Source organism: Oryzias latipes, chromosome 13, assembly GCF_053564925.1.
Source record: "Oryzias latipes strain Hd-rR chromosome 13, Olatipes_Hd-rR_3.1".
Lineage (NCBI taxonomy): Eukaryota > Metazoa > Chordata > Actinopteri > Beloniformes > Adrianichthyidae > Oryzias > Oryzias latipes.
In genome coordinates, this window is record NC_136249.1 from 32,435,229 (window position 1) to 32,462,141 (window position 26,913).

The following is a 26,913-nucleotide window of genomic DNA, read 5'->3' on the forward strand; positions in this document are numbered from 1 at the left end:
AGCTGTCTGTCTGTCCGTCCGTCCCCCTAAATGACCCTCGTCCACCTAGTAGGCAGACATCTAACATAGCAATGTGATAATTTGCGGTTTATTGTGCAGGCCTAGAGAAGAGTCGGAGAATGTGCACTCTTTCCATTTTGTGCTTTTCTGTTTTCTTTGGCATCGAGATGTCAAATCACACTCGGCCACGCTGAGCACAGTAACAGTGATAATCCTGCGAACATCAGTTCTGATCTCTTTCCTGAGCGAAGAGGGAAGCCCTGCTGTCTTCAACAGGATCTGTAGCGTTGTGATGAAAGACGTTACACCTGGAAAAACATTTGCTTCTGGGACACTTTTGGGATTCTCTGTGTCCCGACCAAAAAAGATAAACGTGTTTTCGATCTGCATAGCCTTTCATCTGCTGTCAGTGGAACCTCAGATGATGCTTCACTTGATTTTTCCTGTAGCTTCTAAACAAAGCAACACATTATGTAGCCTTTAGGTGGTAGGTTTTAGCTTTGTTTGCTGATTTTAATGCAGAATCATTGAAATTTTACCACTTATCGAGATTGTTCTGATCAGCTTTGACTCTGTTTTTTTTTTTTATTCAGTACTGACCCCACAGGTGAGTCAAGCGCAGCTTTCATCCAGAATGCATTAGAGGAATTTAAAAAAATGAAAGTAAAATTGACCTTTTGCGATCTTTTAAAGCTAAAAGGCCTTTAAAGCTTCATAAAGATGTGTGAAAGAAAGAGAAGGACTGGAGAACCCTCCACCTGCTGCCACTCCAACCGTAAAACCGTTCTAAGGACGGCTGTCATGAAAACACTCTGACTTTCTCTGTTCACGCCGCCTGGAGCAAATTCCTTAATCTCTGCACTAAGAATGTGATTTTTGTTTATTACAAGTCTAAATGATGGGTTGTTTATTAAAAACCAACAACAGATTCAACTTTAAATATGAGACAACACAAAAAAATGTGAATTTAAATCTATCTGGAATTAGATTTACGTCAAACAGAAAACCTTAGGTCTGCTTATGGAGACTGGTCTGACTGGTAGAGCTGGTGTGTTTTTGCAGAGCCTGGTGTTTGCCTCACATGTTGTAGGATAAAGGTCGTCATCTGTGCATGAGTGGGTCTTTCTGCGAGCTGCTGTCATGACAGACGCTCCTCTGCTGAAGCCTCTGAAGGTGGCAGGAACCTTCCCCGTCTGGCTCTCCTTCTCTTTCCCCGAGGTTGTTTTCTTATTTTTTTTTTCACGCTGGCAGCTCTGGTTTCTGTCTTTTCCTTCCTTACGGAGATCTCCTTGTTGGCTCGTAAGATGATTTTAAAGCTCCAAGCAGCACGGAGAGGCCTTCACCTCTGCTGATGCCGCTGAAGTCACATCCCAGCAGGCCGTCTGGACCTCCGGCCTCTGCGGCCGTTGCCGTACATGATGCACTTTAACGAGATCGTGTTGTTCTTGGTACAAAAATGGCCGGAAAGAATCGTTTTTAATCAAAGTTGAGGCTTCCACTGAGATGTCCCGTGATCGTTTTCATGTCTGATGAATATGTTCAGGAGGGTTTTGTGCCTCCAAGTCTAAGGAAATGTTTAAGGTTTCCATAGAAACCAAAGACAGTCCTTGCCACACACTAATGCAATCACTTTCAATAGCTTGTGGAAGTTCAGCGACCAACATTTTCTGTTGTTTTGATGATGAGTGTCCAAGTTGTGATCGTTTCTGACCATCACATTTTTTTAAGGCTGCCACAAGAAAACCGATCGCTACAACTTTTCAGGGTAACGCCACCTGACCAGGTTGAGCTAACGGTCAGGCTCCAGATACGACTAGAATGGGGTAGTTGAACTGCTGTCCTGGGGGGGCTGGTGTCAGGTGTGTTTTACAAATAAAAAAGAAAAAGCAGGGTTTGTTGGAAAACACGTCGGACACTTAGATCCTTAGATCCTAGAGATGAGGACTGTCACAAAATTCTTAAGCCTTGTTTCCACTGAATGGTACGGTCCAGAATTTTGAGTGTTTCCATATTAAAACGGACCCATTATGGTGGACTGAACCATAACGTTTTTGGGCCCCCGCTGGTTGTAGGTGCATAGACATACGGAACGGTTAGGGCGGCGCTAAACCCGTTGATTGGCTGAAGGTCATCAGGAGAAAAGAAAACTCCAACAGAACGTCTTCATTCCTCTTCGTCGCCCAGCAGTCTTCTCTTAAACAACATCAAATGCTTTGTAGACGAAAAGCCAAGCGGGAAAAAATGAGCTGGTAGTTGAGCTCCATTGTTGTTGTTGTTGTTAGCTTCACCCCGCTTGCACCATGATGGTCCAACTTTGAGTGAAAACGCTGCCTAGACCACTCTCAACGGTGCCGTACCGCTCAGTGGAAACAAGGCTCTAGCGGTTACTTGGTGCACTGACTTTCCTTTTTAAATGTGCTTCAGTCTGGAAGTCAACAGGCTGCTCTTTTTCAAAAAATCAACATTAGAAACCTCAGCGCAGCATTATTTGGTGTTTTCTTTGCCTACAGAAATACATGGCTGCCATGGCAAAGTGATTTAGGTGGTCTCCTTATTCATGAAATAGCATTTCGTCTGAGTTCTGGTCGTGGCCAAAAAAGGTGGTTAAAGAAACGTAAATTTAGGAGGCAAATGGAAGAATAGAAGCTGAAGTTTTTAAGGCATTTGTTCCTGGCGCGCCCCCCTGTGGTCGAGCCGGCGAGCAGCCGGCGAAAAACGATTTTTGCTGTGCTGCGGCTGCTCTTTAGCTTAACTCCTCTAATGGTTCTGCCCCACTTTAACCCTGTGCGGGGGTGTTATCTGGAGCGTTATGAAAAGCAGCCTCCAGCCCCCCAGGCAGCCACGCAGTTAGTGCTGGGGCGGCGAGTGTGTGCGTCCATGTGACGGCGTGTTGAGAGACGAGCGAAGAGGAGGTAGTCGGAGAGGAATCCATCACGTCTTCCTGAGCGATAACGACGTTTCAGTTTCAGCTAGCATATCGGAACCGGATGAACTTTGCTGAACGTTTTCGTCCTGATGTTGACCTCCTGTGATGAACTGCAGAGCGTGTGAAGCTGCAGAGAGAAGATAAATCTCAAGTGTTGTCCCTTCGTTTGCTCCAAACACGCCCCTGAACGTTTCCACACAGCAGTTATCCGTGTCCGTGCGCACGCTGAGATTCTCTGCTGTGAAACGTCTACGACCTTAGATTTAAACCTGTGTGAAACTTTAAGTTGTTTTTTTTGTTTGTTTTTTTACGTACATAAAATATAAACAGTTTGAAAAATGTCATTTCTGCTCTATGGCTGAAACGACCCAATTCCGATTTTTTTGCCCCTATGCGACCTGTATCTGATCTTTTCAAGACGGTCTGAACGACACAGATCCGATCTTTTCAAATGCGTCCACCGTCTGAATGGCCAGGCCACATTTATCCGACCCGTACGTCATCGATACGCTATGCGTTGAAGTAGGCTGGAACGAGAACATAAACATCAACCATGGCGGATGATGCTGCTGAGACCAGTCATTGGAAGGGAAGCGAGGTCACCGATTGGATTAATATTTGGGGTGACAGCTCTATTCAGGCCAAACTCCAGGGCTCTTATCGCAACCGGGCGGGTTTTGAAGAAATTTCCAGCTAAATGGCTGAGCGTGGTGTTGAACCTTTCCCGCGATGACTTTTTTTTCCTTTCCGACCGTGGTCAGAAGCGCGGGGGAAACCTTCTCCAGGGCCGAAGGCGGATCCTCCTTCGTGGTTCACTTCCCCGTTCGGCCCTCAGATTCTCCAGAGCGGGTTACTAAAGAGTTAATATTAGTTCTGCTGGGGGAAGCCTTCTTTTATTACCGTTCTCCTTCCTCCGTAACACACAACATGCGCGCCCCCAACACACTTTCTTCAGCGCCCCCCACTCCCTCCTGCACTGCATGCGCTCTCTCCTCTCTCTTACACACACGCGCACGGCCCCAGCACATACACATTCCCATTCCACAACAGTGGGTGCAGAGGATCCTGGCTCTAATGCCTTCTTAAAATGAGAAGATTGTAATTGTGCTGGCTCCTTTGTGAAAATGAATGTAATAATGCAAAAAGAGCTCCGCTGTTGACAACACTGTTGTTGACATCCATTGTTAACGTTAGCTACTTCCACAAACAACGAGGGATGTAGTTCCCCGTTGAGTACTCTTCTGCGCATGCGGGTCATTTCTGGGTCATTTCACGGTCACACAGGAGATCACAAAAGTTAGCATTTAATTGGAAATGTGAACGGCCTTGCAAAAAAAAAAATCGAATTTTTTCAAAAATCGGAATTGAGCATTAAGCCCTGCAGTGTGAACGTAGCTGTTTTTTGAAATGTACGAAGATGAGTTTTTACATTTACTTTGCAGTAGTTTAGTTTCTGTAGTTTCTCATAGTTTATAGGGGAAAAAAACTCTGAGTTGTGGGTGGGACTGTTGGCGAAGAGTAGGCCTGCCCCCTTCCCCATCATCCATCTGTTTACACGCTCTCCCACTCGCTTACAACCCCAACCTAACATTAGCGGTCCAACAAAAATGTTGAGCAATATCAGAACTTTCCAGCCGTACAGTTATGATCCAGATTCCAGCTCAGACAAGGAAAACAAAGATGTTCATGGATCTATTCGTCTGACAGAGGATGCATCAGAATGGAGCAGAGCAGGGAGCTCACCCATTGTAGCTTCTTTGGAACTAGCTTATTCAAACTGCATCTTTTCTTGGTATTCACAACCGTTTGAATAAAGTAATTGTCAGAAATGCTATAAAGGGACAGAATTCTGGCTTATTTTAGTAGCTAAATTATTCTTTTCTTCACTATTATACAACTAAATTCATTAAAAATCCACTAATGTCCAAAGCAAAGACATTACAAAGAATATTTTTATAAAAGAAAATCAGATAAAGGAATAAAGAAATGAAATCCTTTGTGCTCTTTGATATTGTGGCTCTGCCTCTTTTTTTTCCAACAACAAACATGTTATTTATGACGGAGATGTTTTGTACATAATTCTCAAAACTGTAATGACCTACTCTCTCTCTCTCTCTGCAGCACGCTGTCCCACCGCCTGCCCCCTGCCTCCCCCTCCAGCCACAGCATCGCAGGCGCCTCCGGCGTCTCCTCCTCCTCCTCCACACCTTCGTCCCGCCTCACCAGAGGATCCACGGTCAGGAGCACCTTCCACGGAGGGCAGATCAGAGACCGCCGCCCCGCCTCCCACGCGCCCCCGGCGTCCCCCACGCTGTCCCACGACTCCAGCCCGCTGCCCCACAGCAGAACCCGGGCCACCACCAACCTCCTGAGCAAGCTCACCTCCAAGCTGACCCGCAGGTAAGAGGAGCAGCCGCAGAATGAGAGGCGAGACACAGCACCTCATGTCTGATGCCACACAGCAACTTTAACATAACCGCGCTGCCTCTCACCGTTCCTCCTTAACCAGTACTAACCCACCAGCCTTTACCAGTTTGGAGTTAGCTGCTTCACTGATCAGACCTGGGTCTAATAGTTATCCAACTGTTTTTTAACTCAAACACCACCACAAGTGATTTGGTGTCTTTCTGAGACCGGAATGAAACTCTAGAATTCTGCAACTAAAATACAAAAGTACAAAAGACAAAATCCTTTAGCTGTTTCTGTGCAAACTTCTCCTCATGTTTGACCACAAATTATTATTACTTTAAGCTCAACAGGCGCTCAGACCCTGACCCCATGACCCTGTACAGGGGTTGACTGCAGGTGCTTCCTGTAGATCCCTTGAGGGTCGTACGCCCACCTCAAGGGGACGTCAAGAACCTACCATTGTTGTTCACAGCACTTTGCGTTATGCTTTTATAGTTTGATAGGTTAAAGGATAATGTAAGTTACACACAATTCTGACGTACAGATGATGTTGTCATACGGTGTCCAAACGCCGTATCCCAGTCGTCAGCAAAATGCAAACTGGAAGTTAAAGATGCCGTACCCACTTTCCCCATTTCTGAACGTCAGGCTGCACGCAAGAAGTGTGCAATTATCGCGTGAGCAGCAGCATTGAGCTCCTCGGATTTGAGGGGGTTAGAAAAATTAAAAATCCATACGACACGCCTCCACACGTCTCACCGTGCCGTATAGGCGTTCACTATGACCAGTCGACTGCAGCAGGGTCATAGAAATAAAAAAATGTACATTAAGAAGCGGCCTACGACCTTAAAATGTGGCGTGGGCCTCCTGTGTGCGTGTCAAAAACTGAAAAAACATGACTTTCATCAGAAAAAACATTCTAAGATTCTGATTTGAGATGGTTTGGTTATAAATTCATGAAATATTTTGGGTCATTTGAAAAAAAAAAGAAATAAATTTATCCTCAAAAATGTAACATTTTAAAGATGAACAGAAGTTTCAGATGGTTGGAGTTAAACTGGTGAGGAAACCGCCGCCTGAGTGGCGTTTTCTGCAGCCAAATATTAAAGATTTCTCTGAACGTCTTTGGGGAAACGCACAGTTGCAGGAACACATTTGTGTTATTTCCTGTGCTGTTCTTCGCCTCGACAGAGAAAAGTCAGACGCAGTCTGTCATCCTCATGAAACGTTGTCAGATCAGCTGTTGGACCCAGGTCTGCTGCTCAGATGGTCACACTGTTTGTCTTTGATGATCTTCTCTTCTTTGCTGCTTTTCGTTGCTTCATCTGTTTTGTTTTTTCTCCGATTCTTTCACCGGCTCGTCCTCCTTTGCCTCCGTTTGTTCTCTTCTTCCTGCCTCACTCTGATCTCTCCCTTCACTTTGCTTTACTGTTTGTTTTCTTTTCCTTTTGGTCGATGTCTCTCTGACTCAATTTTTTTTCCTATTCCATTCCTCTCATCTCTTCTTCACGTCCCTCTCTTCTTCCTCTTTCCTCCTAGGGTCACTCTTGACCCTTCTAAACGTCAGAGCTCAAACAAGTCCGTGTCGGGCTGCACCCTCCCACAGGGGACAAAAACAGTTAGTAAGTCTTCCTTTCCCATGTTTTCTGGCTGCATCTGCCTGTCTGCCTGCCTGCCTGTCTGTCCGTCACCCCCCCCCCCCATCCCTCCATCCATCAGCTGTCTGCCGCAGGTTGGAGTTTAAACCTTTACCTGAAGCAGAGCTGCTCTGCAGAAGAGTTTATTCTGATTCACACGTCACCTGAAAGAGAATCAGCGCCTTTCTTTACCGTTTCTGAAGACGATGATCTATGTGGATGAAGGGTTCCCGTCAAAAATGAACAAGTTAAGGAGATTCTCATCTTTTCTGACCTTTCAACCTGAAGTTTAGAGAAGGTCAGTTTCAAAATAAACATCAAAATAAACTCTTGTGTGCAGCAGCTTCTCCTCAAAGCCTTAGTTTGTTTTTGTCCTAAACTCTGATCAGCAGCTGTCTGTGTGTGTGTGTGTCTGTGTGTGTCTGTGTGTGTGTGTGTCTGTCTGTGTGTGTATTGCAGATGTCCAGTCATGTGATCATCTCTATATGTTTCTGCGCTGTTGACACATTCCATCCTTCAGTGCGTCTGAGGGGCCGTCCCTCTTTGACGGGAGGGTTGGGGGCGGGGCTTAACTTTTATATCATTAGAAGACGTGGAAGTCGGTCAGAATTCTGTAGAGGCAGGATATTCTACTTTTTCCATTTTTGTATTAGACACAAAAAAGAGGAGAGAAATATCAGTTATTGGAGAAGAAATCAGTTCACTGGAGAAAAAACAAACGTTGGATTCTTCTATTTGCGAAATAACAACTTTTTACCTCTGATTTAATTTGTTAAAGGTAAAACAACAAACTTGCTCCTATTTTAGAAATCATAAAGAGTGTATACTTTTCTTATCAACCGTATTTAGTAAAATAACAATATTTTAGAGTTTAATGAAAGTGTTTCAATCAAGCTCCGCCTTCTGAGGTCGAGTTGACACCATTAAGGGAATGTTGCAGTTCTTTAAAAGACCACTAGAGGCTGGTTGCAAAAGCAATTTCCCACTGACTCCTGAGAAAGAAAGAGAAAAAAAAACAGATTTTACACCAAAAACAAAGGTAATGACGGCACGATTTCAGAAATCTTATCAAAGTTTATCATTTTGTTGTGACAACTGTGGGGTCCTTCTTTAAATCTGCTTTTTGGGGGGGGATTTTAAATCTAAAATTTGTTTGTTCATAATTTGCTTATTGTGGCTTTTAGGCAGGGGGTTGGACCAACGGGCTGACTCTTGGGGGGCCGTTTGTCCACGTTTTAAAATCAGGAAAGCAGAACAACACGGACAACAGCTATCAGCGGTGATATTTGTTCTGGTTTCAGAGCTGTCAATACTAACCTGACTGCAGAGATCTGGACTGTCTGAATCAGAGCTGGCGCTCACCCGGGATGAAAATGTAAACAAACCTGAACCCGTGTTGCCACGGCGTTTGTTTAGGCGCTCCGCTGGAACGAATGCCTGTCTGCGAGAAGCATGTCATCCTGAATGACTCACGCTGCTTTAAATCAGGATTACTTATGTAACCAGGATTTGGGCTTCTCCTTAACAGCTCAGTGTTAAGTTACATGAAGATTATCCTGTTATTCCTCTGCAATCCTTCCTCCAGTTTCGCGTTCCTCTGTTCCTCGTTCCTTCTGCAGATTAACCCACTCCGGTCGCCTTCTGATCTATTTTCAGAGCATTCCCAGCGCTCGTTTTTAGCCAAAATACAAAAAAAAAAGTTCCTTTTCTAGGACATTGTTTCTGCAGAGCAGCAGTAGTGTGGCCAGGGCTGTTAGCGTAGAGAGAGCTTTTTTGTTTAAACACTCTCCCACTAGCTTACAGCCTCTCACATCCCAGCCTAACATTACTGCGCAACAAAAATGTCGAGCAATATAAGAGCTGTACAACTGTATAATTTTAAGCCAGATTCCAGCTCAAACGTGGAAAACAAAGTCGTACATGGATCTGTTTGTCTACAAGTGGATGCATCAGAATAGAGCAGAGCTTTTGTCTTGCTGTTGTAGATCCTATGTCACAGCTACAAGCCTTTTCTAACGCCACCTTTTAATAATTTGAATAAAGAAATACTTAGAAATGCAGTTTTAAACTTAATTTTCATTAAAATTGATTAAAGAAATGATTAAAATGTCATTTAAAAAAAACTCAACTTTCATTGAAGTAGGCCTTAAAGAAAAGGGAATTGTGGGACCTGGGATGGTCTGGCTGAACGATGCAGCAGCTGCAGGGATGAGGATGTAAGGAAAACTCTACGGCCAAAGCTGTGAATGAGAACCAACAGAATGAGACTGTAAAAAAAACATCAGGGAGTGTCTTTGAGTTATTCTTTCGAAATAAGTGGGATGTGGTTAAGAAGTTATCGTCTCTGGGCTGATTTGGGAACGCCTCTGCGTCTCATCGGAAGCAGCTGGGAAGCAGGAAAGCCAGCTCTTTGGACTGACTGCATGTTCATGAATCCAGAGGAGTTCTGCTGTGTTTCTGCTCTGCAAGTGGAGTCAGAGTCCTTTTATTTTGAGAGAATGTTCACTCTAGTTGCTGAACAATAATCTTGTTTGTGCAACAGGAGCCTCTAGTGGCCACTTATAAAACTGCATTCATCTGAAAAGACATTCAGCTCATAATAAAGTTTGTATAAAGTGATATTTATGCCAACATCGTTGCAAATGAAAATATTCAATATTTGCTTTTAAAATTTTTTTTTTGCTTTTAATTTTTTTTCCTTTTGCTCTTAAAATGTGTTTGGTTAGAATCTAGACCAATCAGCAGCTGTTTGATGGCGGCTTTGTCACGTTAAACTGAAACATGTGAGCAAAATCAAAGATAGGAAAAAAGCGAGATGAGACACAACGCATGCGAAAACATTTGTGTTGCAAACGCAAAAACATTTTTTTAAAAGCAAAAATGTTTGAAAGCAAATATTTAATATATTCATTCTTTGAAATAAATTGAAACCATATGGGGCATAATTTGAATAAAATAAGAATTAAACAACACATGTGTCTGCGTCATGTCAGGCCTCCACCGTATCACGCGCCGTCTGTGTAAATCATCTTCTTTCTCCTCCTCCCTAACTTTGTGGTGATCTTCATGGTGTTTTGTTGCTCCACCTCCACTCAGTGTAGTGAGCGCAGGCCTCTGGTTGGCTACCCAGACAGGAAGGAGGGAGGATTTTAGATGGGATTGAATACTTACAGATGTGTTTGTTTTCCTCTTGAGGGTCACAGACGAACCTGAGAGAATCAGCAGATCTCCGGTCACAAGGTGAGTTCTTCTTCTGAATAAGCTCAACATATTTTAAAATTTGATTTATTTTTACTTTTCTTATTTTTTTGTGATTTAGAGTTAATTGCTGATGAATTTCTGTGTTTACAGCATCCAAAGGGTTTCGCAACAGCTGACTAGCAAAATGACAATAAAGCCTCTAAAGAGGAAGTTCAGTCATTATATATTGAAATAAAAACTATTGAAGTCATTTCATTTACAGTTTTTATGTCAAACTTTATTAGAAAATAACATTCAAGTTCTCCTTTTTACCCATGGTCCAACCAAACCTCTTTAAAAAGGTCAAACTAAATCTGTAAAGTGATAAATAAAATGGATCCAGTTCATCTTTAGCCAAACTTCAACCAGTGTGACTCAGAGATAAATACCTGCTACTGAACAGTGAAGCTGAAGTTTTCCAGATTCCTTGGATTTCTTGAAAGATACCGTATTTTCACGACCATAGGGCACACCGGGTTATAGGGATTTTGCCGTATTGGACACATGCAAAAGGCGCACCGGGTTTTAAAGTGCGGCCACGTTAACACATACCGGTAAAACATGCATGCTAGTGTGTGTTTAGAAACGGCAGCGGGAGCAAAACTGAGTTGGTTGTCATTTTTTTTTTTCCTTTTTTCAGTCATCAATCAGCATCCTGAAATCCATCAAAGTCCTCTTCTTCTGTATCTGAAATGAACATGGGCTACATTTCTATCAAACACGCCAGGTTCCCTTTCGTCATCGTCAGAGTCCGTCTCGTTTCATAAAACGAAAGCACCAAGACAGACCTCCATGAAAATGTTCACTTTTCATGTCCTCTGCAAGCGTTACCGCCTCCAGTCGAATGGTGACTGTAGAGACGCTTCTCCCAGCTGTCCTCATGGTTAATCCATCGCTCCAGTCGCCTTGTTTCCGCGGAAACTCAGCTGCGTCTTCTCGTCTTGTCAGAGTTCGTTTTCCAGCTTCCTCCACTTGCGAACCATAGATTCATTCAACTTGAATCCTCTGGCAGCTGTTCGATTCCCATGTTCCTCCGTGTAGCTGATAGCTTGCAGTTTAAACTGTGCTTCATAAGCGTGCCTATTTGCATTTTCAGAGTTTCCTAGACTTTTAAGCGGCTTATGGTCGTGAAAATATGGTAATCAAGTGTAAATGAAATATGTGTCCAAGTAAACAAGAAAGAATGTCAAATCCATTCACATTTTAGTTTCCTAAAGTTCAGCCCACTGTTGTTTTTCCACACAGTCTTTCTTCTTCCCTTCCTTGTGAGAATCATCTGCCTCCATCTAATCCTCTCCTCTTCATCCTCTTCATTCACACCAACCACCCTCATGCCCTCCTTTTCCACATCCATTAACCTCCTCTTTGGTCTTCCTCTTTCCTGGTAGCTCCAGCCTCAGCATCCTTTTACCAACATCATCCCTGTTCCTGCATCTCCATCTGCCTCTCTGCATTTATCTCCAGAACATCCACCACGATCTGTTCCTCTGATGGATTCATTCCTGATCATTCTGCTCAGAGAACCTCAACCACTTCATCTCTACCTCCTGTCTCTTTCTCAGAGTTTATCTCTGCCGCTACGATTCAGAGTGTCCGAATTCCCACCCAAACCCCTAACCACTAAAACCTATATAGTGCTACTATGTAGTGCTCTGAATTTTAACAGCAATTCAACACCGTGCTCTCTACTTTTTTTTATTAAACAGCGGATATGACATCATCGATTTCACAAAGTCAAAATCTAATAATAATGAGCATTTTGCGACGATTATCTATGCGTCTACTGCCTCCTGAAGATTAAAACGTTGATGGTTTATTAAAAAAATACATTTAAATACATTTTATTGGCAAAAATTGTTCCGACGCAATGCATTGTGGTCTATATTTGCTGATCTAGTGAGCATCAATGCACATTGGTTTTTCGCAGAGACTTCTGGGTAATTTCTAGGGCACTGAATTTTGGAATTGTAGATTTGGACAGCACTACAAAATGAAGAACGCACTATAGAGTGGACTATGTAGTGAGTAGAGAAGGAATTCAGACACAACCTAAGATTTTGGTCTTCCTCTTTCCTGGTAGCTCCAACCTCAGCATCCTTTTACCAACATCATCCCTGTTCCTGCATCTCCATCTGCTCAACATCTTAATTTCTGCTAAAAGAAAAGTCACATCTTTGTCCTTGTCCTCCGTTCTTCTCTTTGACCAAGTTGGAGGCGGATTCAACACAATCTTTTTGTGTCAGAAACAACAAAAGTTCAGTCAAATATGAGCTACAACATATTTGTCAGAATAAATATTCTTGCTCTGCTACCTTTTTTTTTAATGTTCTTGATAATTCCCTTTTTTTAAAATTAGATTTTTTCTGTAGAGCAAATTTTTACATGTATAGACCGACCAATTAGATGCCTTAAAAAAAAGTTGTCGGTCTTGCATTGAACGTTCAAAACGTGTGACAGATGTGTAGCCCCCCATTTAAGTGATAGGGGTGTGGCCCTCCAACAAGCTCACTCCTGATTGGCGAGAGTGGTTGCCATAGCAACAACGACTCAGACTAGCTCAGACCGAACACCGCTCACTGACGTCGTCTGGCCCCAACGTGGCGGCGTCCGTATGTGGGAGTGGGTGACGTCACACTCGCTCACTGCGGTTCTCGGGTACAGTCGGTGGGCTGACGCGCGTTTGCGTTTGTGTTGTGGGTCGGGGTTGAGTGTGTGGTTCTGAAGGTTGTGTTTGCTCCCTCTCAGCCGCGGCCGCTCCACTTCAGTGTCAGGTTAAAAGCAGCAGGTGAAGCCCCGTTAGCTCCTGTGGTAGATGACAGTAGATCAGTGACTCCACCTGCAGGGTTTGTGTCTGCGTGGCGTGTTAGTTCATCTTGTAGAAGAAGTGATTTGTAAAAGACAATGTTTTGGTAAGCATATGTTGTTTTCTTTACTAAACGTGATTAAAAACAAAATAAAAACTCAGATTGGTATTTTTTGGGGGGGGGTTAACGTCTGTTCGATGATTTTTTTTGTGTGATACTAATCGTTTTTTCTTTTCTCCTCTTCTAAACATCCTCTTCTTTACAAACTCTCCACCTCGACCTTTCTCTTTGCTCCGCCCATCTCCTCTCGCTCTGTGCAGTCGCCATCTACCTGGGCATCAGAAAGCGGCCGAGCCCCGGACCCCCCGATGCGGCTGGGATGTGAGGGTGCGGAGCGTCCGCGACCCGGCCGAGGTGGTGCTGGCGTTGCGCGAGGCGGCGCAGGGCTGCGGCTGCCAGGTCCACCTGGCCGGGCCTTTCCTCCTGTCCTGCACGCACGGAGCGGCCGGCGCCCGCGTGGCCTTCGAGGCCGAGGTCTGCCAGCTGCCCGGCGGCCAGGGCCACTGCAGCGGCGTGAGGTTCAGGCGCCTGTGGGGGGCACCGTTAGCCTTTAGGGACATCGCCACCAAAGTGTCCAAGGAGCTGGAGCTCTGAGGGCAGCCGGGGGTGGGGTAGACAGACAGCAGACAGGAAAGAGGTGAAGGAAGAGCAGGAAGTGCTCCCTCTTCTCCTTCCCTGTGCTCCACCTCTCCTGATATGGCTATCGATGCCTCACCTCCACCAAAAAACACCTCCTGCCTCTTAATCCTCCGGTCACTGCCCGACAAACCGAAGCGCACACGCAGACATGCTGCCGAGATGACCTAAGGTGACCTGTGACCCCCGCTTTGCACTTGCCACCCCCTCCTGAAAGGAGCCCACAGAGCCGGACCGCTGTCCTTAGAACGATGAGGAGCGACTCGTTGTTTTCCCTGTTGTACTTTACGTTAGTCATCATTCCTTTTTTTTAAAGCTGCTATTTAAGGTTTTTATTTTTTGTGTTTACGTTTGGTTTCTTTAGTGCTTTTAAAATGAACGGACTTTCGCGACTGTTGGTGCAGATGCCACATCCGGCCACTAGAGGGAGACATGCAGAAATGCAGGCAACTTAGTGCCGGACTCAGAAGGAGCATCAAGCCAAATTTGTAAAAACGGAGAATCTGGTACTTGGAAGCCATCCAATGTGTCGGTAGCTGGAAGGTGAGCCGCTCACAGACCGGAAGAGCTGCAGAGAACCTCAGAGCTGGTCCACATCTTCTCCGAGACATGATGTCAGCTGACTGGAAGGGGTTGAACGTGACGCCAAGGTGGAGGTCCTTGCTGTTAGCTGCTCAACTCCCACATGTTCTATCAAATAGGTATGAAGCCGCAGAAAGGCTGTCTTGTGCGCCTGTTTTCTAAATTCACCATTTTAATATTGGCTAAAACAAACTGCCTACTTTATACCCATCATCTTCATGAAGGCCATTGTTTTCAAGTTACATGAACTTTTCTCCAGATCTACTTGTTGTAAAAAGATATTTCTCTAAAATCTGCCCCCAGCTAAGATCTTATTAAAAAAAATTGTAAATTATCACCACGGTAACCTCCAAACTTTAGGTTAAAAAAAATCCAAAATAACAAATTTACCCACAAATCATTGACTCGGCTTGAAAAGTCATATTTCTCGTAATGTTTGCATCGCTTAGAATGTTTCCATGCAGAGATGGAGCCCTTAGGCTGAAGTAAAGACCTTCTAACTTTTGTTTTGAAAGGCACGAAACCACAAACATTTAAAAACGGTTCCACCCTAAATCCATCCAGAAGTCTGTGTTGTTGTTTTTTTATACTAACAACGCAGGTGAGAAAAGCAGCGGAGATGAGACAGTAGTGCCGATGAAAACCCCTCAAAGATGAGGGGAAAAAATGTAGTGGTTGTTATGGACACAGGACCTTCACAGAGGCTGCCATTCTGAATCAAAACGGGACTGCAAACATTTTTGTATTGAGAATATGATGCCAAACTGGTTTTAACCGTGGTTTGCACTGCATGCGGCCTGCAGGGGGCGCTGGAGGCGGCAGCCACTCCATGCTTTAAGGATTGTTTTGGTGATTTGCAACAGTAGTTCTTCTCCATCACCACAGGAAGCCATCGTGCTCGCTTGCAGCACTTCTGGTGCAACACATCCACCAAGCCAAGAATCCCCAGTTGACCTGATAATAGGGCTCCTTGTGTGGGTTTCTCTTTTTATTTTGATAACGTTCTTTTCAAAAATAATAGCTCAGCACTTTTTTATGTGTTTGTAATTTGAATTTTTTTTTTAAAATATTGACCACTCTAAATGCCTTCTTTGCTTGGCTGAAGCAGCTTCTTGGTGAAACCAGCTGTGATCACAAAGAAAAATCTTTTCACAAAGATTCTCTTTTTAATAGATAACCCCCCCAGTTTCCTCCTGTTGACCAAGTTAATATCTGTTGACCAGGTTGATGACTGTTAATTAAGTCGATGACTGTTGACACATTAATGACTAGTGACCTGATTGATGGCTGTTGATTAGGTAGATGACTGGTGACCAGGTTAATGATCGTGACGAGGTTGATGACTGTAGAACAGGTAGATGAATACTGACCAGGTTGAGGAATGTTGACCTTTTCAATAACTGTTGACCAGGTCGATGACCACTGGCCACTCCTTCCGTTTCAGAGGGGATTTTTTCTTAAAACACACGGACTCCAACCACACACAACCCTGATCCAAAACAAAGATGTCTTCTGCAGGTTGTCCATGGAAGACCTCCAGATGTTCACCACTGTCTGAAAATGTGAAGCTGTGATTTAGGAATAGTTATGCAATTATTTTGTGTGTAAACTGAGACCCCCACCCCCCGTCCCTGAGGCTGCTCTGTCTGTCTGGAGCCAGACCGTAAAGCTGCAGTTCTATGGTGTCGTGTCTTTGAAGCTGTCACTGTTAATCAATGAGACCTTCTGTTTGGGCTGAAATAACAGGAACGATCGAGCTGCAATCCTGCATGTCTCCTTGGAAACGATGACCAGAAATAAAGACTTTCAAATCTCCTGCAGAGTTTTTTTTGTGAAAAAAGTTTCAAAATAAACGTTTGATGAAAAGAAAAAAAGGAAAACAGTCATGGTGTTACATGGGGCTTTGTTTAATAGTCCAGTTGCGTTTTACAACGGAAAGTGTTTTCTTTCTTCGGTGCGTTTCCATAGCCACGACCGGACTGTGCACCGATTGATCCCAGGATGTTACAGAGGAGATGATTTAAGGAGATCAGAGGAAAGTTGGAAAGTTAGAGGTTAGAAAGGGAAGAAAGGTGGAGTGTCTTTGGACCGAAAGAAGCCAAAACCAGTAAGAAGTTTACAACAAGGCTACATGTTCATTTCTTTATAAAATAAAAAAAAAACAACAGACAAGTCACTCAGTTGTCCACTACTTCTGGGCGGGGATCATGCCGTCGATGGACTCTCCCTTTTCCAGCTTCTTCTCCATCTCCACCATCAGCTTGACACCGTCGACCACCAGCTGCACCTGGTCCACCTCAGAGGAGCCCAGACGGTCAGCATTGGAGATGTCAAAGACTCCACCCACAGAGGCGGTGTCCACGCCACCTAGGAGAGAAAGGCGGAGTACGTATCACTGCTCCATCATCCTCGGGGATTTCCTCATGCGCGGACTGTCGTACCTGTGCCGCGCTTCTGCAGGCGCAGCCTGGTCAGGATCTCCTCAAACTTGGGGTGTGTGCTGAGCTTGGGCAGCTTGACGTGCACGCCACCACGCAGGCCAGTTCCCAGGTTGGAGGGGCAGGTCAGGATGTAGCCCAGATGCTCGTTCCACATGAAGCCGTGGTTGTGCTTCTTGAAGATCTCCTCAATCTGAGCAGATGCATCTATGTGAGCTGCTGGCTCCGACGCGCCGGCTCACAGAGACGGGCCGTGCTTACCTTCTGCAGACCAACGCAGAAGCGTCTGAAGACCTCCTTCATGTTGCCCCCCTTCTGCATGGAGATGACGCGCAGGTGATCCTCCTCGTTCACCCACACCAGGAAGGTCTTGTTGTCGTTGTGCCTGGAGAACAAAAGAATTATTGTTGCACCAAACCTTGGATCTGCACAGCTGTGGATCTACAAGTGTAAAACAAAAACAAGCTGGATAGTGTTTTTTTAGAGGAGCTGTTCGCTTGTTTGATTTGTTTTTGCACAAATACGCAAACGCTCACTGCTGACCCATTGCAGACGGTGTCCCCCTACAGCCCTCTGTACACCAGCAGGTTTCCATGGCAACCATTATATATCTAAAACCATGACGGACTGGGCTGGGTTTCTCACCAGATGCCTCTGCCGTCGGGCCAGTCACGGGCCATGCCGGAGCAGGTCAGCAGGGGAGACACGGGCTTGTCAAACAGGAAGTGGTCAGCAATGAGCTGCTCCTGCTCGGCATCAGTCATGCCATTGAGGGGGTAGTACTTCCCCTTGAACTCTCCATCCAGGCTTGACAGGGCTGAGAGGGAACAAACATTTTTTAAATACGATCTCCCTTTCTTCTCTGGGGCAGATATTTAAATGAGATGCTCACCCTCAATGGACAGCTTCTCAATGCCTCTGCGCTCCCCACGGCTGTTGTGGGGGGGCAGGGTGAATCCCTTGATGCTGCGGCCTGTACGTACACGGCTGGACAGCACGTAGTTGGGGTCCAGGTCATCACCACCCTGAGTCATGGCAGAAAAACCCTCATGAAGACCTCGACTTTAAAATCATTGTACCAAACTGGTTCTGGATTTGGCACCTTCAGGTTCTCGAAGTTCAGGTCGGTCTTGTGCTTGTCTGTGGGCTTGTATCCACCATGACGGTCGGAGATGATTGGGTCCAGCAGGTCCTTGAAGACCTCATAGGACTCCTCATCACCAGCAACACAGCCCACAGTCATGATGAAGGGATGACCTGTTGGATGACAATAATCAGTCAGTCTAGGGGTGTTTCCTGTGTTTGTCTGTATGCTGACGATTCACTGCTCTTTACCAGGGTTGTCAACACCAGTCTGGATCACATCGTCCAGTGTGAAACCACTGGGGGTGGATTTTCCCCTCAGCTTGCCGTAGATCTCCTTGGTCAGCACCTACAGAAGGAACACCCCTTTGTGAAACTGTCTCAGGTGTGTGATGTTTTCAGTAAAAAGGGTCAAAGTTGGTGCCGGTTTTGTACCTTGGCCATGTGGTTGTTGTGCTGGGAGAGATCGGGGTACTCCTCATCCACTGAGAACTTCATTTTGTAGTCGTTGTGGCAGTTCTTCGTCATGGCTGCTGCTTGTAGACCGTCTGAGAAGAACAGGAGACCGAGAAGGGTTCTAAACGTGCATCAATGAGTTACTAAAGTTCGTCCTGATGACATCGCTTTCCTTTATCAACCTATTTTGCAAATCCATTTCATGTTGATTCACAAATGTCTTTAAAAATATTGCTTATAAAAAATAATCACAACGGATTATTTCAAATGAAAACACTGAGTTTTTTTTCCAGTCATTCCAGAAGTTGACTAAGATGAACTTGGAGTTCATTCAGTCATAACTTTATTGGTTTTGTGTTTTATTCAAATTAGGAAAATCTTTCTTTACTATGAGTTTTGCAACCTAAAGTTATCCAATCATTCTGAAGCATTACACCCAAAATGTTCCCATTAATGTTTTGGTCACTTCTACAATCTATAATAAATATCACTCTTTAATCACTGTAATTACTTGGATTAAAATGATCTAAAACCTTGGTTTTGCATTCAGGTTTTAAATGGATTGAATTGGGTTGTTGAGTTGGAATTCAGAACTCCAGATTTGTTCTGGTCTGACTCTGTGTCTCTTTCCCTTAAGCAGAGCTCGGTTGGGTCGAAACGTGGTACACCCAAAGGTCAAAGTGTGCATGCCTTCGAGATGGCTGCACAAGTTCCACGGCTAAATCCAGCCCGGCTGAACTATTCTGCAGGCCTCAGCAGCTGACAGCCTGCTCAAGTGACACCACCCTTAACTGCACACCTTATAAAGGAGGAGCCATGACGTTGATGGAGCAGATTTTTATCGTCATTGTTCAGGAACGATTCAGAACAAAACTGAAAAAAATCATCATCGATTTTACCAAACAAACTCAACCTGATTTTTTCTTTTTTCTCTTTTTTGGAGGGTTTAAATTGTTCAATTTAGTGTTGATTAAACTAAAACATTTTTTATGACGTTATAAGAAGGTTAACTGAAGCCGGAGTTGCTTCTTTTACCTGCTTAGGAGAAAGAAAGAGGTAACAGATCCTGGGATCAGATCCTGTCCACCAAATGTAGGGGTCGCCCAGCTTTGACACTGATGCACTTAAGCATTTATACCAGGGTCTGTGTGCCCATTGGTTTGCTGTGCACGGGATCCCCTGCTGTGATTGGTCACGGAGGGGTTCTGTGTTTCCAAATGGCAACAGCAAACGTCACAAAACTCTTGAAGAGAGACGAGGCGACAGCTGCTGCCGGCTGGTCCAACCTTTCAGCGTGTTCCTGCCAGCAGGTGCTTGATAAAAGCTGCAGGCAGGAACTCTGTGGAGGAGCGCTCGTTTTCTTTGTCATGTTCACCTGTCTGTCTGTCAAATCCAGTCTTTCTTAGCATCGTTCTTCATCAAGCGTCTTTCCGATTAAGCTCGCTAAGCGTGCAGCTCCTCTCAAGAATCACTTCATAATGAAGATGGTGCTTTGCCAGGAATTAACTCCAAAACAATTTCCAGTGTGTCTTTGACCTCCATAGGTTTCAGAGACGTTAAGCAAGGGTTAACCCTTGTGCTCTCTTAGATGACCCCCCCCCTTACATTGACGTGTTCTCCCTATCATGACAAAGGTGGATAAAGGTGGAAAGATTTCATGTAATCCATGGACACCAGTGAGGTTCACAAATCATTGAAGAAAAAAGGTTCAGAGCACTGTCTAGTGGGTCTAGATGACCCAACTCCCAATGTTAAAGTGCCTAGGATAGCACAAGGGTTAAGTTGGTGTTGTCATTACTACACACACCTGATGGAATTAAACCTCACGAGTCACACATCATGTGACCCAAACAGCTGCATAAATTCCAGGTGATCCCAAAAAAAAGCTTGACTGAGACCAGCATCATTCCCTCTCAGATGTTTGCTCCACATAATCATCCAACTCTTTTGATCAACACACTGGATTCTCATAAAATGTCTCAAAAGATCTTGCAGATTTTAGAAGAAAAAATGAAATATTTACTTTCAAACTTCAATAAATCAAAGTATTTGTTTATGATCCATAACAGTACCACATTTAGAGGACATACACTTGCAGAATGAGCATCAGTCTCCTGGTCTTTCTATTGACTTCACTCCCAGTGGATGCAGTCTTTGGTAAATCTGCTTTGTGACCCGAAGAGTTGTTATCTTTGAGAGTGAAATTCAGTATCGGACAGAGATGTTTCTCCATGTTTTCCTTTTCAGTTTGCAATAATGTTGCCTTTAACCCTTGTGCCATCCTAGGCACTTTAACGTTGGGAGATGGGTCATCTAGACCCACTAGACAGTGCTCTGAACCTTTTTTTTCAATGATTTGTGATCTTCACTGGTGTCCATGGATTACATGAAATCTTTCCACCTTCATCCACCTTTGTCATGGTAGGGAGAACACGTCAAAGTAAGGGTCGGGTCATATAAGATAGCACAAGGGTTAAGTTCATCAGTGCACATGTCTCAACGTCTCCTTCTCAACGTTGAAGCTTTGGCAACATTTCAATTAGGACATTTTCCTTCACCTCCAGCTTGTGTTAAGTCACTCTACATGCCACTCATGATAATGCCCTCATTAAGAACTTCCTCTCGTCAATTACAACAGGGTTTTCTCATTTCAATTCATGGAGGTGGAATTCTCATCATTCCAGATGGTTTCTCTAGCCTTTCTCCACCTTTGTTGTCCACCTAGAGCAGGGGTGGGCAATTCCAGGCCTCGAGGGCCGGTGTGTCTGCATGATTTCAAGATAGCCTTTCCCTACTCATGGCTGATTACCTGGTTCAGGTGTGTCCAGCCAATAATCTTGCCCTACTCATGACTGATTACCTGGTTCAGGTGTGTCCAGCCAATTAGAACATGCCAGAGCAGGGTATGCTGGAAAACATGCAGGAATGCGGCCCTCAGTGCCCACCTCTGACCTAGAGCAATGCTTTGCCATGGTATGACCCTTAAGCACCATCAGCATCGACGTTTCAGGGTTTAACTTTCACAGTTGGAGCTCATCCCAAAGATGTTAGCACTCCAGAACCGGACCGCCAACAATTATAGACTGATTGGATTCTGCACATCTTTCTTTTACACAAATCAATCTTTACTTATATTCCTAAGAGCCATCGATATTAAAATAAATTATTATTTAAGAAGTATTTCGGTCAACAAAGAACAAATATACTAAATCTAAATTTCCTTACTTTCATTGCTTAGTTTACACAAATAGCATACATATGCATTTCCGGATCAAACTTTACGCTGATGACATTCTGCTTTATATACTAGATACTAGGAGTGTAACGATTGATTTAAGAAAAATTTAATTCATATCATAATTTGAGGTTGCTGATAAATTAAGTATGCTGTAAATTTATATGTGTACAAACAAGTAAACAAGAATGAATCTCAAATCCATTCACATTTTCATTTCCTTAAGTTCAGCCCACAGTTGTTTTTCCACATCCAAATAATCCAAAGGGAATATTATTAGAACATTCTAGCACACTGTATGGTCACATTTCTTTGCTAAATTCAAAGTGTTTCCACACATTGGACTGAATTGATGGACTGATCAGTTTTGTTGCATCACTTGTGTGTTTCCCGCTGTGATGTACTTATTTTTATGTCATAGTCAAATAAACCTACCATACCTCAATCCAAATGGTATTATCTTAACTTGATATTTTCCCTTTTTTTCATTTTGAAAGGATTTCACAATGGTATAGGTAAATTTATTTGATTAATAACTTTCCTCAGACAGATCAATCTGGTTGGATCGTAGGGAAAAAAAATCAATTAATCGTTACACCCCATACTAGATACCTAATGTATAGAATTAAACCTTGTGTCCTTTAAGATTCAGTTGGTTGCACTAAATGTCTTCTTTCTATTTATTCCCTTTTTTCATTAACATACATTTGTTAAAGTTCTCCCGTTTTTCTCTTGAAGTGTTGAGTTTGTGAGAGCCGGTTCTCTTCTTCTCTGCTCTAATTCAACACTTGGACTCCAGTTTCACAGCTGCCGGCCTGACCATCCACACGCATGACTTTCCAAATAAGTCTTTGAGCACGTCGCTTCATGAGGCTGGGAACACAGGCTCGTGTAAATGAATCCAGAAATGTCCATCAGGACCACATGACGCCTCAAAATAATAAACATTACGGTGAAGGCCGGGTGGCAGGAAGATGTCCTGCAGGCACATCTCCCTCTGAGTGTATCTGTCGATAAAAAAGATTGGGAAAAAGCTCATATTAGAGCTCAGAAAATATTAAAGTTTGTTTATGGATGCTTTCCAACTTCTGCTCTACCAATGACAGAGCAGCACATAAATAAACAATATTAACCCAACGAGGCATTATTTATTTGCCTTCTACGTCCCCTACCGTTGACCTCATGAGGCTCACTGAAATGTTCATCTCCCGCCTATTCAGACCACTTTCTTCTGTAGCTCATATGCCAACGTGGCCAAGGTCCAGTATCCCAGTTTAGACCGTCACTCTATCTCACCCCCCCAGGACTCACACACACCTACAACAACCCCTCCCAAACAGACCTGGACTGTCGGCTGGTGGAAACAGACACTCGGGAACTCTTACGTAAACCAGAAAAACGTGAATCCTCACTCTAAGGGTTCTCTGACGGTGAAGAATTCCTCCTAAAACAGAGCGGCGGTGTCATTAAATGAATGTTTCTGTTAGGAGGAGAAAACTTTAGCCGTCTAAGCTGACTTTGCAAACGTTTTTTTTTTTTTTATTCTTGTAGAACATTTTTAATGAGCTTTGATCTGCAAAAAACATTTCTAGGCTGAAGTGTTGCACTCAGTTTTAGTTGGCGTTCTGTCTGATATTTGATAGCAGGGGCAGGAGCTGAGGGTTACATGCATTAACAGGTTCACACGGCGGCTGCCAGAAACAACAGGCAGCTCGAGGCCTGTTAGCATCCTCCAACGTTTCGCTTTTTCCTAAATTATCGGTCATCCTTCGTCTCCATAAGCATAACTTCAGACAAACTGGATGTTTCTTTCTTGACTTGATTTATCTCCTGATCTCACGTTTCACTTCTTGCAGACCAGCTTCTCATTTCTGGAGATTCTCTAAATCTGTCCTCTGTGAACAGTTTGGGACGCACATGCCCTGACCCCGGGCAGCAAAAGTTATGTGAGCAGCTGGAGGAACCTGCAAATAGACTGCAGCATTTGCAGGACATCTGGGTGGACACTCAGATTGAAGCTACTAGAACTGAACCTGGAGTGATCCTGGTTTAACCCTTGTGCTATCCTATGACCCCACCCTTACATTGACCTGTTATCCCTACCACGAAAAAGGTGGATAGAGGTGGAGAGGATTTCATGTAAGCCATGGACACCAGTGAAGATCACAAATCATTGAAGAAAAAAAGGTTCAGCGCACTGTATAGTGGGTCTAGCCCTTGTGCTATCCTAGGCACTTTAACATTGGGAGTTGGGTCATCTAGACCCACTAGACAGTGCTCTGAACCTTTTTTCTTCAGTGATTTGTGATCTTCACTGGTGTCCATGGATTACATGAAATCTTTCCACCTTTATCCACCTTTGTCATGGTAGGGAGAACACGTCAATGTAAGGGGGGGGGTCATCTAAGATAGCACAAGGGTTCCATGACCCAACTCCCAATGTTAAAGTGCCTAGGATAGCAGAAGGTTTTTAGCCTTAAAACATCCATCCATCTTCTTCCACTCATCTGGGACTGGGCTGCGGGAGCAGCAGTTCAAGCAAAGAGGCCCAGACTTCCCTTGCCCCGGTCACTTCCTCCGGCTCCGAATCGTATCCAGGCCAGCTGAGAGACTACATCTCTCCAGCATGTCCTGGGTCTCCGGGGCCTCTGCCCAGAACATGCCCAGAACACCTTCCCAGGGAGGTCCCCAGGCCATCCAAACCTGGCCCTTCTCGATGTGGAGGAGAAGCGGTTCTACTCCAAGCTCTCCATGGATGACCGAGCTTCTCACCCTATCTGTAAGGGAATGCTCAGCCACCCTACGGAGGAAGCTTATTTCAGCCACTTGTATCCTTACAACACAACATCTATAATGTAAAGAAAAAAAAGATGACTTCTTCACTGATTTTGCCATAGTGGGCTATTTTTTAGAACAAACGGCTGATTTCATGTTTTCATTAGTAACTCTGATGATCTGCAGAATCAGGTCTTTAAAATTTTCAGGAAGGGAAATTTTGTGCTGTTCAACTTTTCCTCACATGTTGGCAACCAGCCCCCCCCCCCCCCCCCCCCCCTCCATCCATCTGTGTCTCTGTGCTGGGGGGTAAGTTGGCCACGCCTCTAAACATTAGGCCAATCAAACGTTGGAACCCCCAGAAGGTAACTCCTATGGTGGGCCGGGTCAAAACAGATAGGGTGGGGGCTTGTGAAACACAGGAGGATCAGTTTACGATCAGAATTATGTAAAGTAAACATTTAAACTGGTGTGAAGATTAAGCTTTTATTTGTTTTTAAGTATTTCTCTAAAACCTGTTCAGAAAAACTTTGTGATCCTGAAAAATCCAAAAAATTCCCCGCTTGATGCCCAACAACAATGATTTATGACATCGTTAAAAACCAGTGAACTGCCACTGAATGAACTCAAAAGAGTAAAAAAACAAACAAAAAAACAATACACTATTTCCTGCACATGCATTTGAAGATCCTTGCTGACTCATGAGGCGTTTTCCTGTCAGAGTTGTGGGTTTCTGTGATCTTAATGTGTGTCTGTGATGGAAGGAGGGGTCACGGTGAAACCTGAGCTGGATTTCTATCTTTAGCTTCGCCTTACCGCCTCCTCCAACAGCGTCTGATTGAATAACATCGACTCAGCTGTCAGTCCATCAGTTGCTTCGTCCGTTCATTCAAACTCACTATAGCGCTTTGAGGAAGTCAACTTTCTTTTGTTTTTCTCATTTATCAGATTTGACTTGTGGAGTTCCACAAGGCTCCTTTATGGATCCTCTACTTTTAAAAGTCTATGACATTTATTAACACAAAGAAAATTGGGTCATTCCCCCCTCCAGTCTTCAGACTTAAAAAAACTCTTTTTAGCTTCTAAAGTGCATCATTTTTTATTTAGGGAATTGCAAATAAACCAGCATGCAGAACACCATCATGTCAAGTTTCCAAACTGTTTAACCCTTGTGCTGTCCTAAGCACTTTAACGTTGGGAGTTGGGTCATCCAGACCCACTAGACAGTGCTCTGAACCTTTCTTCTTCAATGATTTGTGATCTTCACTGGTGTCCATGAATTACATGAAATCTTTCCACCTTTATCCACCTTTGTCATGGTAGGGAGAACACGTCAATGTAAGGGTGGGGTCATCTAAGATCGCACAAGGGTTAAGGTCCCACTCCAATCATCTTCTCATCTATTTTCAAAATGTTCTCAGTGGTTTTTTTTGTTTTGTTTTTTTAAGATGATGCAGTTTTTAGCCAAAATCAAAGAACCTGTATCGTTTTCTTAGACATAGTTTCCGCAGAGCAGCAGTACTTCTTCAGAATTTCTCCCCTGAGTTTCGGGCGGCTACAGTTGGCACAGAGTGAGCCTGCCCTCATTTCCCATCAACCGTTTGTTTATACTCTCCTGCAAGCTTACACTCCCAATGTTAAAGTGCCTTGGATAACACAAGGTTTACCATCAGAGGGATGTTTTTTCTCAGGACAACAGTAATGGGAATCCTTCAGCATGTGTTACATAATACTGTAACACTGTGTGTGTGTGTGTGTGTGTGTGTGTGTGTAGGTTTGTCCATGTGAGGCGTTCCTGTGGTACCAGTGTGAAGTCCAGCAGGTCTTCCTGATCTCAGTGGTGACCCTGCTCCCGATCGGGTTCTGTGCCTCACAGCTCCTCGCCCAAAGAGGAAGTAAAGCCACATTGTTCCTTTCTAACGCCCCTGTTGGGACACTTCTGTTTTTTTTGGGCTAAATGATCAGAGGTAATGAGTAAATAACCACAAATATGACTGTGTCACTTTTGGCTTCGTGTTTTCGTCGTTAACTCTGCCACCAAGAGGCGACAGGAAACTGAAACAGCGTGAAACATTTGATCATGAAAGTCAGCTGCCTCATTTGAAGCGAGCACGTTCAGAGTCGGTGTGAATGTTTAAGACGGAAACTCGTTGGCAAGAAATGGTAAATGTTTTAGCGCTTTCATATCTCAATAAAGACCCAAAGGGCTTTAGGGTCACAGTCACACACTGCTGACATGCAAGGTGCTACCGTCCACGTGGACCAACGTGGGGTTCAGTGTCTTGAGGTCCTAGGTTTTCAGAGGTTCCCCGTTTTACCTTTGACCCACAGCTGCCAGGGCTGGATTATTAAATGGCTTTATAAACCAAAACAAACCTGTAAACACTAAGAGAAATAAGGATTTATTTGTCCAACTGTCGTAAAGGTAGCAGTCTCAACAAAAATGCCCCGCCTTTCCTCTCACCCCTCCAGCTCCTCTGAGGGGACCCTGAGGCGCTCACAGGCCTTGGGACGTCCAGGGTCCTTCTCAAGGCCTCTGCCCTGTGGGACATGCCTGGAAAACCTCTTTGCGGAGGCGTCCAGGAGCCATCCAGAGCAGATGTTCGAGCACCTTAACTGGCTCCTCTCGATG

General features: G+C 44.3%; 2 protein-coding genes across 4 annotated transcripts in view; one reads left to right on the forward strand and one right to left on the reverse strand.

Annotated features, from left to right (window-relative positions):
- mark4b (MAP/microtubule affinity-regulating kinase 4b) overlaps positions 1–16,109 on the forward strand; it is a 61,853-nt gene extending 45,744 nt beyond the window's left edge. Inside the window, exons 15-18 of one of the 3 annotated variants that reach the window (XM_023961590.2) lie at positions 5,048–5,326; positions 6,875–6,957; positions 10,168–10,212; positions 13,337–16,109. In XM_023961590.2, the coding sequence (XP_023817358.1) occupies positions 5,048–5,326; positions 6,875–6,957; positions 10,168–10,212; positions 13,337–13,401 (472 nt within the window). In that variant the 3' untranslated portion in view covers positions 13,402–16,109. The remainder of the gene's footprint in view (positions 1–5,047; positions 5,327–6,874; positions 6,958–10,167; positions 10,213–13,336) is intronic. The other 2 variants (XM_023961591.2, XM_023961589.2) reach the window with 2 other exon arrangements.
- Positions 16,110–16,180: 71 nt separating this feature from the next.
- ckmb (creatine kinase, muscle b) lies at positions 16,181–19,445 on the reverse strand. Its single transcript, XM_011482235.4, has 9 exons — positions 19,307–19,445; positions 18,251–18,363; positions 18,068–18,164; positions 17,835–17,989; positions 17,625–17,757; positions 17,378–17,549; positions 16,994–17,117; positions 16,736–16,925; positions 16,181–16,661 (listed from the first exon to the last, which is right to left on the reverse strand). Exons 2-9 carry the CDS (start codon positions 18,341–18,343, stop codon positions 16,483–16,485), a joined length of 1,143 nt encoding a protein of 380 aa, XP_011480537.1. The 5' UTR covers positions 18,344–18,363; positions 19,307–19,445; the 3' UTR covers positions 16,181–16,482.
- Between the last annotated feature and the right edge of the window lie 7,468 nt (positions 19,446–26,913).